This window comes from Pseudorca crassidens, chromosome 4 (assembly GCF_039906515.1).
Source record: "Pseudorca crassidens isolate mPseCra1 chromosome 4, mPseCra1.hap1, whole genome shotgun sequence".
Taxonomy (NCBI): domain Eukaryota; kingdom Metazoa; phylum Chordata; class Mammalia; order Artiodactyla; family Delphinidae; genus Pseudorca; species Pseudorca crassidens.
This window is the reverse complement of record NC_090299.1, coordinates 80,680,707-80,697,939: the sequence shown is the minus strand read 5'-3', so window position 1 is coordinate 80,697,939 and position 17,233 is coordinate 80,680,707. Positions and strand designations below refer to the sequence as shown.

At 36.4% G+C, this 17,233-nt stretch overlaps 1 protein-coding gene across 22 annotated transcripts in view; it reads right to left on the bottom strand.

Moving 5' to 3' along the window:
• The window catches only part of ADGRL3 (adhesion G protein-coupled receptor L3), an 874,612-nt gene that overhangs the window by 124,254 nt on the left and 733,125 nt on the right, over window positions 1-17,233 (bottom strand). For all 22 annotated transcript variants that reach the window (XM_067736151.1, XM_067736152.1, XM_067736157.1 and 19 more), the window contains 4 exons: window positions 13,446-13,629; window positions 12,386-12,508; window positions 6,549-6,757; window positions 5,676-5,852 (listed from right to left, as the gene is read on the bottom strand). In XM_067736151.1, coding sequence (XP_067592252.1) covers window positions 5,676-5,852; window positions 6,549-6,757; window positions 12,386-12,508; window positions 13,446-13,629 — 693 coding nt within the window. The remainder of the gene's footprint in view (window positions 1-5,675; window positions 5,853-6,548; window positions 6,758-12,385; window positions 12,509-13,445; window positions 13,630-17,233) is intronic.

The following is a 17,233-nucleotide window of genomic DNA, read 5'->3' as shown; positions in this document are numbered from 1 at the left end:
CATCAGAATCACAGAATCACCCCTGCTTCAGGTTCTTGTTCTTGTTTCATCTGCCTGGAAGAGCCTTTCCCCAGATGATCTGCAAGACTGATTCTCAGTTCTTTCAGGTCTCTGCTCCTAACACTGAGCTTGGGTCCAGTGGAGGAGGCAGAAAATAAAACAGCAAATAAATAATTTCAGATTTTAATAAATCTAGGAAGGAAACATATCATTATAAAACTGTTTGATGAGAAGGTCCAAGAATAGTTCTTGGTTCTAAGAGGTTGTCAATTTTTTTGATAGTTAATATTTAAGATAATATAATAAAATCTTACATTTTTGATCATTTTTGAAACCATTTTGTTTTCATGGAATTTTACATATTTGGAGGGTATTCAACTTGTGAGTTATCTAGGTTTTTTTTCCCTCTAAATAAATACATTGTTTAAAGTACTATGTAATATTTATGATTTTTAATCTCTACCTTCACCTCAATCCCACTGCACTATAGATGGCAAAATACAAAAAAATACATAAAAATTTGGGAATGGAAGTGTACAACCTTTAGCATCATACATTAAACATTTTATTTTTCACTAATAAAATCATTTTTTAAACTCTTAAATTAACTTTTCTTTTGAACTTTAAAAAAGTAAAAATACTTTTTTGAAAAGCAAGTACTTTTCTTCATATGCAACTGCAGAACCTTACAGTGTATTTTCTTCTAACCTAGAAAAAGTGTAGTTATAAAATATTTGACACACAGAATCCATGGTATGAAGTTAAAAATTTCCAAATTGTCATTGTTTTAAATCAATACTAAATTTAAAAAGAAACACAATGATTTTAAATAGCAAAATAATGCCTATACTTGGACTGGGGTAAAGTTGGGGTAGGGGCAATAGGATATACTAAGCTCAAAAGAAAAGAGAGGGAGAAAGGGAGAGATGCAAGCATCTAACTAAGGAAAGTGAAGCCTTTTAAAGATAATAAAAATCAATGTCAAGTTGAACTGACAGAAATGAGTAGTGAGACTTTTTTTTTATTATCCCCAAAGAATTATAATTTGGGTAGAGGAAAAAGCTATAGGTGATATAAATTGTCAGACCATTTTCTAAAGCATTTGTTACTGTGCTCTACAAAACCATAGTAGAAATGTTAATTAGTCAATTAGTTTGAAACTTATGATCCTGCAAACTAAAATACCCCTCCCACAAAGAGTGTTCACAAAGAGAATCACTGGTATGAGAAGAGAAAGACATTTGAATTTAATGTATTCAACACTCTACTGAACAACAGACAAATAAACCTGCAGGTGATTCCAATAATGGAAAAGTTTTTAAAATGCCATGCATACTACCACAGTTTGATATAAAATTATATAACTTTCCATAATTATTACTTTTGTATCTAAAAGAGAAGACAACCAAATGTTTCCTTAGACAAGAGAAGTAGAGAAAACTCGAAAGTAGTTAGTCAGCTGTGTTCCTGAAACTGAGCAGGACCCTGTGGGGCTCCTAGGCACAAAATTCTTTCTGTGCCCCCCATTTCTTGTCTGTAGGAAATAGGCTTCATTCAACCTTCATGACATTCCCCTGAGTTCCAAAGGGCAGGTTCAAACAGTTGCTAATCAGGGAAGGGAGGGGATGCAGAGACAAGGGAGAAGCAGTCAAGAAACAATAGGGACGCCTTGGGGCAGGATCCTGGTTGCTCCTCAAGAGATACATATAACAATATCTTTGAGCTCTTCTGTAGAACCAACCCCCACCCCCCTGCCAAATGGAGGATGTTAACTACTTGATGAAGCATTCTTCATTGCAGAGAGAAGGTCATAGTTCGATAACCTGCAGAACCACAGAAGCCTATCAAATGATTTCTGGATTGAAGGAGTGCAGGCCCTGCATGCACACTGATTCTTATCAGCAACACTGCCCCTTGAACCATTACTATAAGACTCCTTACAACCCCACCCCCAGGTGGGGACACACACTTTTGAGGGCATTAGTCCACTGTGGGCCCCTATCCCTGGCAAAAGAATAAAGCTATTCCTTTCTACTTCACCCAAAACTTAGTCTCCGAAGTTCAACTTGGTGCCGGTGCACTGAGGCCAGGTTTTGGCAACACTGCCACCTTGGGGCATTCCTTTCCTTCTTTTATCTGCTCAAATTGACCTCAGAGCTATGAAACCTCTCTGAGCACCCCATTCAAAAACCAGCCTGAATACTTCTCTCCATTGATAAAGTATAAATTGACTGAGGCCAGGGACATGTTTTGCCTTATTTCCCACAGTATTTTGTGGGAGTGGGATAATCTGAAATTTTAAAAGGGTGGACAGGGAAAGCCTCTTTGAGAAGGTTACACTGGAACAAAGACTTGAAGGAGATGAGAAAGCTGACCTTGTGGCTATCTGAGGGGGTGAAGGGTAGGAGAAGGGAAACTTTAAGTCTAACCTGAGCAAGCCTGATGCGTTTGTGGAAAGGCAAGGAAGCCAAGTGAGCAAGGGGAAGAGTAGTAGGAGAGTAGGTCAAGAGTTGCTAAAGGGGTCAGGATTTGGGACTTTGCTTTTATTGAAATAAGAAGTTATTCAGGTTGGATCAAAGGTGTGAAGTACTTGATCTGCATTTTAAAGGGATTACATTATGGCTTTTTGAGAATAAATCAGAAGAGAGACTCACATTTTAAGAGTATCCCTCTGGCAATTACGCTGAGAATAAATTTAAGAAGGACAAGAAATAAAGCAAGGAGACTAATTAAAGGGCTGTAACAAAACAGCAGAGGAGGGCTTCCCTGGTGGCACAGTGGTTGAGAGTCCGCCTGCTGATGCAGGGGACACGGGTTCGTGCCCCGGTCCGGGAAGATCCCACATGCCACGGAGCGGTTGGGCCCGAGAGCCATGGCCGCTGAGCCTGCGTGTCCGGAGCCTGTGCTCCGCAACAGGAGAGGCCACAACAGTGAGAGGCCCGCGTACCGCAAAAAAAAAAAAAAAGAAAAAAAAAAAAAACAAACAGCAGAGGAGAGAGGATAAGGGCTGGAATCCAGGTGGTAGCAATGAAGATGCTAAATCTGGCAGGATATGCTCATGAGATTGGGTGTGCAGTGTGAGTGAAAAGAAACAAATCAAAGATGGTGTATGGTTTAGGGCTGGAGCACCTGGAAGAACAGAGTAACCATTTACTAAGAAGGAAAGGACAGATGGGAAAACACCAAAAGTGTAGTTCTAGGATTGTGACCCTTATTAGAAATCTAGGTGGATATATCAAGTTAACTGTTGAATCTAGGAGTCTGGAGTTAAGAAATGGAGATAGAAGTCTGGGAATCATGAGATGATGTTTACAGCCATATGGACATATGAGATCAACTACAGAGAAAGAATGGATAGTGCCTAGACTACATCTAGGATTACGCTCCGGGTCAGAGCAACAAGAGGCTGTGGAGATGAGGAACGAGCAAAAGAAGCTAAAAAGGACCAGCTGCTGAGGAAGGAAAGAAGCAAGAGGGGATAGTGTACCCAAAGCAAAGTGAAGAAATGTGCTTGATACTTCCAAGAATGTGCTTGATACAAATTCTCCACAGGTTACCTTACTAAATTCATCCTACTCATCCTTCAGAGAAGGTCACTTTTTTGATAAGCCCTCTCTGACCAGTCCTGCTTTAGATAGACGGTCCCCCTCTGTGTCCCTAAATCACAGCGTGGGCCTCAATTATAAGACTTATCACATTTATGACTGCAGCTCCACTTCTCTGCCCTTTCTTTCCCCTCAGAAATGCAAGTTCCATGAGGGCCAGAAGCTTCACCAGAATGCTGGAATCTAGTGATATCTCTGGCAAATCAGGAGGAAGTTACATTTATTGACAGCTTATGGTGTAGCAGGCAACATGTCAATACCTTTACTCAGGTGTTTGAAAATTGTTAGTAAAAAAAAAATGAAGGAAGTACTGAATGAATAGCAGAGGTAACAGATGATAGAAAAGGCAACTCAGTACACAGGTAGAACCCTGGAGTGAAGACCCACGCATTAGGGCACCACAGCTTAATAGCAATAGCAACAAGACTACTCAGCTAATCCTTCTTGCTCTCATCAAGCAAAACTTTTGAATATAATTTTGTTTCCTTTATAGATTTTCCTGTGGAGTTAGGAAGTGATAACTAGCAAGCACAAATATGTGTTCTAACTGGCTGTTGCATATCTCACTGTGCATGAATAAATTAGCATACATTTTTAGACATTAGTCCAATGTAAATTTGGTTGCTTTGTTTCCTTTTGGACTTCCAGGGATGATCATTCTGCTTGTTTTTCGTTTTTCAAGTGCCAAAATCATGTTGTGTGATCAAGATGGGAATGACCCAGGCAATTGCAAGAGATTGTGATACAAGAAACCCAGGGCATGCTTACTGTATGACTGACTGTCAAAGGAAAACATTGATTGCCATCTATTTTTATCTCTTGTTGACACACAGTAATGGTCACAGTCAAGATTCTTGCATGGACTGGGTAGAGATTGTTATGCAATGAACTGAGCAAAAAATTATTTTTTGTGGTTGCTTGAAATATGATCCATTTTTCTGTTTGAATTTATTCCCTAAACTGAAAAGATAGAATCCTAGAGCCATACGAATACATTCCAGGTTTAAACCTAACATTTGTTAGTGTAGCCAGTCTTACTAAGCTTGATCAATGCGTGAAGCTCTGACAAATTACGGTTTGTAGTCCTTTAAAGATCAAACTTGACTGTGTTGACACAGCTAAGGTAATTTATTCCTAAGGTCCTGAGTGGGCTTGGATTTGGTCTCCCTCTAAGATACCTGCATCATCTCTAAGTTCAACAGAGTCAAAGAAAATTTTGGATGAAATTATTGGATAAATGGTATCAGGTGGATAAAACCTTTGCCATGGTTTTCATGTTTTAAAATGTATTGGACAGTGATACTTTCTCTATTTTTATTGACATCAGGAAGATGAGAATTCACAAGTATATAATTTCTTGTTACTAACCCATCTATCAATTTCTATAACCAAGCTAATAATCCCTTTGTATTTTTATGTCCTAAGTATATCCAAAATCTAAATCCTCTTCCTGCCTTCCAAGACAACCAGTCACCTGGCAAGAGACTGATGCAGCCAAGTTAGCCACGTTTCTGATTTTGGAAACAACCTACCACCTAGATTTTTCTTTAGAATAGTGTCTTCTTGAATGGACAGAACGATTACATTATGTTAGAATTTGCCAGGCTCTATGTATTACAATGCTTTGTGTACTGTGTTTAACAGCTATTTTCCCAAGACTCATTTTGAGAGTATTTGATCCCACGCACGGCTCCTTAGTCTTCAGCCTACCAGATCCCAGCTCTCTAACCCTATCACACTGGCCTTTGGTGCTGGGGTCCTACCTTGCCCTGTTCATGAGGACATGGTTTGATATTTACTCACACAAAATAAAAGCAGGGAAGAACATGGGAAGTTTTCTTAGCAAAATTTTATTTTATAAGCAAATTTCAATTTTATGAACTATATTGATAATAGAAAAAAAGGGTTCCTTGACTCATCAATAGGATATGGGTTGAACAACAGAGAGTTCTTGAATAGAATTACTGTGAAAGTAGAAACACACTCAAGTTGGACATGGAGTTAGGACTTTTTACAGTTAATGTCTTAACTGTATGCTAAGCCATTTTTATTTTATGGTATGTATCTTACCTTAACTTCCACATGTGCCATCAGTACTGCAAAATTGGTTAGGTGGTTACAAGAGCATGTAGTATGTGTCTTATTTGTTGTCAGGAGCCGACAGCCTTGGGTTGACCAATAACCTGTCATTGTGCGCTTGGAATAGCTCCAAAATGAACAGTTAGGATTGAAGTTTTCCTCAGACTGCTACAGGAAAAAAACATCAACAAAGCCAATAACTACTTTTTGATCATGTAAGTTAGGTAGGCATTTTCTTTACATCTAACACAACTTCACACTATGTTTCAATTTTTGTGGAGAGGTCTACCAGAGTTTTCATATTAAGTGGGGCTTATCAATTCTAAGCAAATTTGAATATATGTTATTTATTCCCCCTGATTAGAGGTGAATTCATTTCTCAAAAGTAATATTGAAGGAATACTAGTATCATTGTCTCAGAATCACATCAATTAATTTATACTGCAAAGCAAAGAATTGCTCTATACAATGAACTTCTGATAGCATGGTTTTAAAAAAATCTTTGTTCAATTTACAATACAATCCTTGCATATACATAAAAATATATCTACACACAAAGACATAACTACTTGTAACATCAGTTGAGCTATGCTGAGTTCCACTGAACATATTGCTAGCTCTTTTTAATTATAGAGAAGCATTTATAAATCCATCTATGAATGTTGTTACCTTAAATATATACATATACAAGAATTATTCTCCTCCCTCATTTTGGAAAAAAAATCACTAATCAGTTTATAGACAATGAATTGCTATATGTCAAAAAATAGGGAAAAAGAAAAACGAAATTAAGACACTTCATGCTCTTGTTATAACAAATATAGATAATGTGGACAAAAAACTTCACATGCCATTTTTTTTTACCTTGATGTGTTTAACAGTGAACACCACAGGATCAGCCAAATAAACCTTATTACTGAATTCTTTGTTTATTGCTGCTGTAATAACTGGGGAATTGACGATAACAGAATGATTGGTGGACATAGCCTCTGTTCCCAACTTCATGCTGGCATTCTCCGTGGACAAATAAGGGCCCAAGTTGTTATACAGGACAAAGGCCACTCTGATCTCTCCTAAAATAAGTACATATAAATTGGGAAGAAACTGATTAGCTTGTACATCCCACTTAAATTAGAGAGTTCTAATTAGATTGTAATCAAAATGTATAATATATATATATTCACAACAAAATTCAAATATTCATTTCAACCAAAGTGCCAAGTCATTAATGAGGAAAGTCAAATGATACTGAAACAACTAAGTATCAGTATTTTAAAAAAATATGAACCTCAATCCCTAACTTATTCCATACTCAGAACTTAATTCAAGATGGATCACAGTCCTAAATATAGAAATCAGAACCAGAGAGCCTCTGGAACAATATATAGGATACCTTTGTGATCTTGGGAAGGCAAAGATGCCTTGGATAGGACTCAAAAAACACTAACCATAAAATAAAAAATGGTAAACTAAACTTTATCAAAATTGAAACTTTGTGCCTATCAAAATACAGCATTAAGAATATGAATAGGCAAGCCACAAACTAGGAAATATATATACACATATGACTCAAATATATAAAGCATTTCTGCTACTCAACAGTAAAATTATAAATAACATACTAAAATGGAAAAAGACATAAAAACACCCTTTAAAAATAGGTATATAAAAAGCTAAATGGGACTTCCCTGGTGGCACATTGGTTAAGAATCTGCCTGCCAATGCAGGGGACATGGGTTCGAGCCCTGGTCTGGGAAGATCCCACATGCTATGGAGCAACTAAGCCTGTGTGCCACAACTACTGAGCCCGTGTGCCACAACTACTGAAGCCTGCATGCCTAGAGCCCATGCTCTGCAACAAGAGAAGCCACTGCAATGAGAAGCCCGCATGCTGCAATGAAGAGTAGTCCCTGCTAGCCACAACTAGAGAAAGCCCATGTGCAGCAACAAAGACCCCACACAGCCAAAAATAAGGATATAAATAAATAAATTTTTAAAAAAGCTAATAGACACATAAAAATTAACATCATTGGTAATTAGGGAAATAAAAATTAAAATCATATTGAGATACCATTTCATACCCACTAGGATCTCTGAAATCCACACTATAAAATACTAGCCACACTAATGTTAGTAAAAATGTGGAACAAATGAAATTCTGCATACTACTGGTGAGAGTGTAATATGGTTCAACTACTTGGAAAAATGTTTGGCAATTTCTTACAAAGTTAAACATATATCTACCCTTCCTAGATACATGAAAATATATATCCACAAAGAAAATATGTTGTATAAGAATGTTTATAACATCCTTATCCAAAACAGCTCCAAACTAGAAACAACTCAAAAATCTATCAATAGGAGAGTAAATAAATTATGGCTTATTAAAATAATAGAGTTACTATACATCAATAAAGAACAAACTAATGATAGATGGAGCATCATGACTGAATCACAAAAATATTATACTGAGATAAAGAATACAGACAGAAAGAGTACATACTGTATGATTCCAGTTACATGAAGTCTAAGAACAGGTAAAATTTGTCTTTAGAAATAGTAATGAGAAGAAAGTAGTTCATCAGGTGGGGAGATGGGGTGAGAAGAGTGAAAAGAGGTATCAGGACATTTTCTGGGTAATACATGAGATTTTCATCTTAGTTTATGTGGTGTCACAGAAGAATGTACAACTGTCACATTCATCAAGCTAAACACAAGATATGTGCATTTTATTTTATGCAAATTATAACCAAAACAAAACAAAGATTCAAAATCTTTACCTGTGGTTGCCAAGGGGGAGATGGTGTGAGGGAGGGATGGATTGGGAGTTTGGGATTAGCAGATGCAAACTATTATATATAGAATGGGTAAACAAGGTCCTACTGTAGAGCCCAGGGAACTATATTCAATATCCTGTGATAAACCATAATGGAAAAGAATATAAAAAGAATGTATATTATGTATAACTGAATCACTTTGCTGTACAGCAGAAATTAACACAGTATTGTAAATCAACTATACTTCAATAAAATAAATTAAAAAAAAATCTTTGTCTTAAACTTCAATTATCATGCTCTTTTAAGATCACTATCTCCATACCTCCTTCTACCTTATTTTTTTTCCCTTATGGCGATCATTTACAAGTAATCCTCTGCAAAGTTAACCTTCTTTTAGGATGTTTTTAAAATTTTGTGTCATTTCCTTTCTTAAAATAAGTCAAGCCCTATGTTTTACTTCCAGTATAAATTCATTTTGGCGGATCCCCAAGAGACAGGAACTGCACTGACCACTGTGGTAACTAAGACGAGGAAGCCCCAGTCCTTATCCCTGAATCTTAGAGTCAAGTGGGAATAAAGACAATAAATTTTTTTTACTCCATTTTTTTGAGGAGGAAGGGAGCTGTCTTGCTCTTGCTCTCATGGAGATCATCTCCTAGAGAAAGAGTCAGACAATAAGCAGGCAACTTAAAAATAATAATAATAATAAATAATAATATAATTTCATATAATGGTAAGTAAAAATGCTATGAAGAAGCGCTGGCAGAAAATGGCTAATGGGAAAATAGTGATTGGGAAAGAGTAGTCCACCTTCGAGGAGATAGGAAAAGCTTTCCTGAAGGGTTAAGATTTATAATGAGCAGTGAATGACAGAGAAGTTTCTATAAAACGAAATATAAAATATGCATTCCAGAAGCAAGAAAATGCAAACATCTGATGAAGGAACACTCTTGGTGTGTTTGAGGAATAGAATCAAGACTGAATTAGGGAACCCTGTGCACTGTAGATAAAAATATAATTGATATAGCCACTATGGAAAATAGTATGGAGAGTCCTCAAAAAATTAAAAATAGAGCTGCCATATGATCAGCAATTCTACTACTGCGTATTTATCTGAAGCAAACAGAAACACTGACTTGAAAAAACCTATGCACCCTCATTTTCATTGCAGAATTATTTATAATAGCCAAGACATGTAAACAACCTAAATGTCTACTGATGGATGAATGGATAAAGAAAATGTTATATATATAATTATACATAGAGATATAAAATGGGGAATGGAATATTATTCAGCCATAAAAGGGAAATTTTGCCATTTGCTATAACTTGGATGGACCTTGAGGGCATTATGCTAAGTGAAATAAGTCAGATAAAGATAAATATCTCACTTACATGTGGAATCTTACAAACAAACAAAAAAATAAAGAAAACAGACTGCTAGTTGCTAGAGGTGAGGAGTGGGAGTAGGCAAAATGGGTGACGAAGGTAAAATGTAAAAACTTCCATTTATAAAGTAAACAAGTCATGGGGATGTAATGTGTGGCATGGTGACTACAGTTAATATTGGGTTGGTCAAAAAGTTCGTTTGGGGTTTTCTATAATATCTTACGGAAAAACTCGAACAAACTTTTTGGCCAACCCAATAATACTGTGTTGTCTATTATGAAAGTTGACATAAGAGTACATCTTAGGGCTTCCCTGGTGGCGCAGTGGTTGAGAGTCCGCCTGCCGATGCAGGGGACACGGGTTCGTGCCCCGGTCCGGGAAGATCCCACATGCTGCGGAGCGGCTGGCCCCGTGAGCCATGGCCGCTGAGCCTGCGCGTCTGGAGCCTGTGCTCCGCAACGGGAGAGGCCACAACAGTGAGAGGCCCACGTATCACAAAAAAAAAAAAAAAAAAAAAAAAGAGTACATCTTAAAAGTTTTCCTCTCAAAAGAAAAAAAAAATGTAACTATGTATGGTGATGGATGTTAACTAGACTTACTGGAGTGATCATTTCACAATATATACAAATATCAAGTCATTATGTTGTACACCTGAAACAAACATAATGTGATATGTCAATTATATCTCAATTAAAAAAAAAGAATCAAGACTAGACTGTCTGGATCACAGAGAGCATGCTAAAACAGACGTGAGGGCTTCCCTGGTTGGCGCAGTGGTTGAGAGTCCGCCTGCCGATGCAGGGGTCATGGGTTCGTGCCCCGGTCCGGGAAGATCCCACATGCCGCAGAGCGGCTGGGCCCGTGAGCCATGGCCGCTGAGCCTGTGCGTCCGGAGCCTGTGCTCCGCAGCGGGAGAGGCCACAACAGTGAGAGGCCCACGTATCACAAAAAAAAAAAAAAAAAACAAAACAGACGTGAGGTGGAGCAGCTGAGGCAGGAAGGAAGTGGGCTGGGGAGCATGTGGTAGGCCTGTTAAGTCACTTGATTTCATTCTAAGCATAACTGGAGGTGAACTGGTCAGACTCATGTTTCAGGAAGAACACTTTGTCAACAGGACATACTGTTGTGGGGCAAGAGTCAAAGAAGGGAAACCAGTCAGGAAGCTAATGCAGGAATCTGATTTCGTGTAATAGAAAATCTTATTCCACACTCATGTGTATAAAATTGATGACTAATAAGGACCTGCTGTATAAAAAAATTAATTAAATAACATTCAAAATTTTAAATAAATAAATAAAAGAGTAAAAAAAAAAAAGGAAAATCTTACTGCTGCCTCAAAATTCACAGTTAATTTAGCAACATAGTACTATTTATAAATTCAGTCTTATAAGATTTCCAACACTTATAAAGAATTTTGTTCTGCTGGTAACAAACATAATTTGTTTTTCTTGATATTATTTAACAGTCTCTTCTTTTTTCAAAACTATTTACCTTGTAATATGAAAAATCAGCTTTCAGTTGGTTGCTACAACCTGAAGTCATCTTCCTATCACCTAGCAGGTTAAAGGATCTCACTTCCTTAGCAAAAAATATGTTTAAAAAATTTTAGGGACTTCTGTAAAGTGGCACGGTGGTTAAGAATCTGCCTGCCAATGCAGGGGACAAGGGTTCGAGCCCTGTTCTGGGAAGATCCCACATGCCGTGGAACAACTAAGCCCGTGAGCCACAACTACTGAGCCCGCAAGCCACGACTACTGAAGCCTGCACGCCTAGAGCCTGTGCTCCGCAACAAGAGAAACCACTGCAATGAGAAGCCCGTGCACCGCAATGAAAAGTAGCCCCCCTTTACCGCAACTAGAAAAAGCCCACGTGCGGAAATGAAGTCCCAGTGCAGTCAAAATATAAATAAAGAAAATTAAAAAATAATTAATATTAGTGAGGCTTCAGACATACTTTCTCTGTGGGATTATTTATTTACTTAATTTTAATCATATTCAATGAATAAAACCTAGTACTAAATCAATCGATATCTACCAGTTCCATTACCCAAAAGCATCTCCTTACATTTGTATTTTTTATATGCTTTGCAAAGGAAAATCATAGAAACACCCTCAAAAAGAAGTTAATAAAGAAAAAACACATATAATTTTAAAATTACAAGTAAAATTTCCATTTGAAATTTTAGAAACAAAATCTGTCAACTTGGTGTGAGTTACTCCTTTTAAGGAAAAAAGTCAGAACATCTGGATTTTGTTGTTTATTAATTTCCCTTACATTCAAGTTTCTGATATTTTTCTACAACTGAAAATTAACAACAATTTCAAAATCTAATTGAGAATTTTGTAGAGCAAATATCATTGCAATATTGTTGGTGCAGGAGCTAAGAAAGAGGAGGAAGAGGAGGTGAAGAAAGAGAACAGTGTAGTGAGAGGAGAGGAGAGCTTTTAGATAGAAGACCTAAAATTTGAAGCCAAGATGCAATGAATTAATGACAAGTTCAATTCCATCAAGCTTAATAAATAAATTCTAACCTACCATTTCGGCCATTTTGTTTTAGAGTATTTGCAGAGAGCTGGATAGTGCTTCCATGACCCATGTTTTCTGGAAACTTTAGGTCTTCTAAGTTTCCTTCAGTGCTCAGCCTTGCAACCTCCAATTCTATTAATGGCAAAGACATAATCAGTGGTCGTTGAGAAACATGACAAGTTTAAGATAATCTAATTATTGAAATATTTCTGAAATCAAAACACTGGAATTAATGTTCTGTCTGCCATACTTTATAGTACTTCAGTCTTCTATTTAGAAGTTTTTTTAGTGTTTTAATTTTTTTCAAAATAAAGCAAATAAAAGCTATTAAAATCAGGTAGATAAGAATACAAGGATAGCAATTATAAAGTCTAGACTTTAAAACTCAAGCTCAAATCCTTACAATTTGTCATTGACTATAAGTTTACTTTCAAAATGTTATCTTTATTTTATGAATTAAGTGAAAATCCTTTTATAATCTAGAGCTGTACTATTATGTCAATATTGACTTATCTTTAAATGTAATAAGTTTGAAATAGCTTTATCAAATGTTCTGAAATAAAACTGTCAGCTACATCCTTAGACACATTAAAAATAGATTTATACTCTTTATGAGCCAATAACACAATTATCAAAAATTGTTTTATCACCTTCATGTAAATGACTGGCTTCTTTATAGTTTATAATTCAGAGACATTCTTATTATAACTGAAGTGACCCATAAGGATAAAATTTTAAATACTACTGTACATACATAGATACACACATACATAAAAACTGAAAAAAAAAATACATGGACCTCATTGTAAGTGATCTCAGGCTAATATATTCAATATTGGAATGTCCTTAGGAGGATACATACATGATTATGAGGATACTTCTAAGCTAATGATAGGTGATACCCTCCTAATTATAGAAAAAGGATAACTTATCTCCACTGAAATAAAGTATCACTCATGATATCTGGTCCGCTATCGATGATACTTTTTTCTTTTCTCTCTTCTGCTGAACAAGATGATAGCTTTTTCTCGTCCCTCTCTGGCCCTTCTGTAGAACAAAGGCCACTTACGAATATTGTCTGTGTTCTCCCTGACGATGTCAGTCTTCAAAAGGTTATCAGCCAGCACAAAAGCACTTTCCTCCACAGTGTCAAGCAACACGGTGGCTGCACGTAGCTGATCACTTGTAGTCAGGTCTCTCCAGGCATTCAAGGCTTGTGGCTGGAGGAGGTTGTTAACTGTCTCGACCATTGCCTACGAAAGGATGAACAGAATGACTGAGGTCTCTAGTGAACCCGCAGGGCTGTCAGAAATCCAGGCATACATGTTGCCCAGCAAGTAAGGATCAGTGGTGTGCATGAGTTCAGTATTGTCCCAGCCTCCCCTGTGACATGCTGCAGTGGAAGCATTCATTATTTTGCTCTGTAAGACCCTAGCTGAGATTTTGCAAGGCAACAGGAAAAGCTGCTTTTGTTCTGAAGGACAACAAATAGATCCATGGTTGCTTCTTAAAATCAATAGCAAAGGCTTCAATAAGACTATAATTACATAGTTAAATTATTTGGTTGGTGAACTGTCGGCAAGTAATTTAAACTAATACTTTTATCACATCACCACAAAAAAAATGATTTTCTCTATACATCACCATAAAACTAGATGCTAAACATAACAGAAATCAAAAGGATGACTATAGACAGGACAATACAAGAATCTGTCGCCTATAGGTTGAAGGACTTTGAGCAAACCAATTTTTTTTCTTAGTCAGCTAGTAAAATGTCAGGATAGGGAAAATATCAAAGCATACATACTCCCAGGGGCTTTGGATGTGTTATGTGTGGAGAGAAACCTTCGTGCTGTTTATTACTAGGAAGGGGAATAAACAGTTGGAACTTGCTACCTATGGCCCTCAGGTGTTTTTCCTTAAAAAAAAAACAGCAGTAGGTACACTCACACATAGAGATAAGGCACCACGTTTCTCTTTGCTTCATCCAAAAGAATCATCTTTCTAGTTACAATTTATATATTTCCTGTGGTTAGCTCAATACTCCAGGTTACAAGAAAAGACAGTTCTTCCAATAAGGTCTTCTTAAGGTTTCACTCAAACATAGAGAATTGCAAAACAGAAAAATACAACACCGGCAGTTTGAAAGTGATCATCCTTGAACCTGTTGATTATCAAATACGCATCTAATCTGGAAATGAAGTTGAATAAACAGCCAACACAGGCAATTTCCAGGCAGCACATAGGTGTTTAGAAACAGGACTCACATTATTGACACTGTTGGCAGAGGGACAGGGAAAGACTGGAGAAATATCCATTACAGCTGCAGTGTTTTCTTCTGGCTGGTGTTTTTATAGTAACTAAGTAACAACTGTTAAAAATTCAGCTTCATAATGAAACACCTTGGCTGCCAATTAACACCAGCTTCAAAAACTAATTTGCCTTTTGATAAAAATTGTTTTTCTTGATATTTTTCCCAGCTATTCCAAGTTCTGGCCAAAAATCATCATCACTGGACTTTTATGTAAAATAGTTCTACTTGCAACTTGAGTATTTTGCATCATTTAAAAAAAAACCTCTCGAGTTTAATGACTGGTTATTTTCACATAGTATGCTTAGCTCTGTCACTTGTTCTGGGTTTAAAGCATGACCTAGAAGCCAGACAAAAGCATTTCTGGATCACAACAATCTGATCTGCTTTTCAGGAAGTTTTCTATGGGGTGATGCCAACAGGATATGCCAAAAAAAGGAGGTGCCAGATAGAAATCAAACAAAAAGAGGTTTAGGTATTTTCTGACGCCAAACAGAGGACACTGACCTCTTGAGTGTAAGGAAGTATTCTTTCTGGGATTAGATGATCCTCTGAATTCATTAGAAATGCTCTGAAAACCCCATATGAAACAGAAATTATGCCTGTGCTTTATGGAGCAGCCATTTTAATGTTAGTGAATAATCTTACATTGATTAATTTAAACCTTACCTCAGGGAAAAATTTTTGGGAATAATGCAATGTTTCTGTTCTGCTCTTTATTGCTTTTAATGTTTTAAATTTTAAAAAGGCAAAAGGAGGAAAGAAAGAAAAGAAAAAAGAAAAAGAAGCAACTATGGTCAACTCTGGGAATGTTCTAAATAAAAAACTGTTTACAACAGACTGCTTTAGCTAAAATACTGTCTTTAAATTGACAGCAAATAAATCAAACACACCCCATTATCTTAGTTTTGCAACTGAAAATGTATAAGGTGCAATATTTTTTCATAGTTAAACATTTTGTATACATTTCAACAACTGCATCTTCCCAAATAAAATATAGTCTTTAGAGAAGTTTTCTATTAAAGGCCAAAGGATTTCCAAGTTCATCACAGAAACGACAGACTTAAAATATGGCCCTAAATCCTGGGTGGCTTAAGACACAAATCTAATATTTATTTATTCATAAAACAGCACCTGTTATGATTGCCCAAGTACAACTGAAAGGAAATGTCAACACAAGAATTGAGAGAGAGAATTCTCTAGTGCTAAAATCAGTGTAGGATTTGGAACTACACCTGCTGAGTTTGTAACTGGACGCTGCCACTTTACTAATTGTGTGCTGTTGGGCAAGTTACTTCACTTCTCTGTATTCACCTATAAATTGGAGATGATAATATAATCATTTCATAAGGCTGCCTGGCTCATAATAAGTGTTTAGGTGCAATCTTTACTTCATTTGATATCGAAGTCCAGTGTGGGAAGAAAAGAGGTCTTCACTGAATAAAGCACAAGTCATACCCGATAATTGCAAAATATTCATACTGAAGTGAGATCTGGAAGGAATACCTCTTCTACAATGCAATCTTCATAAACAGACCTGTCACACAACTTTACTACTAAGGAACGGGAGGAACATGTGTATTAAATAGTTCATAATGTGTGTTCCAGAGGCTTGAACTAACTGACCCGTTTTCTGCTAGTGAGACAGCACAATTAAGTCAATCTTAATAGCTTTATAATTGATACAATTTGTGTAAGCTTTCCAAAGGTTGCTGATGTGTCCCTGTTACCAATTTAATGAAGGCCAATTAAATAGGCACAACTCTTCGATGGTAAAAGAATATATTTCGTTTTCCCTATATATTTTGCATTTATATATTTACCCATAAATAATGACATTTGGTAATTAAGTTTTCCATATTTTTTTTTCTTTTTTGGTCAAACTACTTATTTCCATTGCTTTCATTAGCTCAACAACATTTCTTTAAAAAACAGGTTGATTTTCATTGTATTTGGTTACAAAGAAATGAGCTTGACTACACTTAGAACCAAAGTTGAACAGGAAATATACAATGAATTTGATTAAAGTGAGGTGCTGTGGCATTACTTTAATGTCCAACAGCTCTCATTAATTTCTGTTTTCTGCTATAATTTTTTTTGACCTAAAATTTACATTCTATAGTTGGACGGAAATAAGATTGGTTCTGAATATATCTTAAAAAAATTTATATTCTCACCACAATGCCTTGATCCAGAAGGAAAAAACAAACAAACAAAAAACACCTAATGGTTTTGACATGTATAGACTGAAATAATCTAAATTTTGAGAAGTTAATTTAGTCAACAATATCTTTGCCAGAAGCTAAATGTTAATTCACTCCATTATCTTTTTTAAAACACTAGAAACTGAATAGGAGATGGACATTGGAAATGTACATTCTGGTTCTGCCACTAAATTTGTGTGTCTTTGAACAAATTGATGTCTTCTAACCAATCAACAACGTGTGAACTACAGAAGAAAATAAAACTTATCGTGTTTCAATTCGAGGGTGGTTAGGGGCATTCTACTATTAGATATTACTCTCCTCATTATACAGTTTATGGGC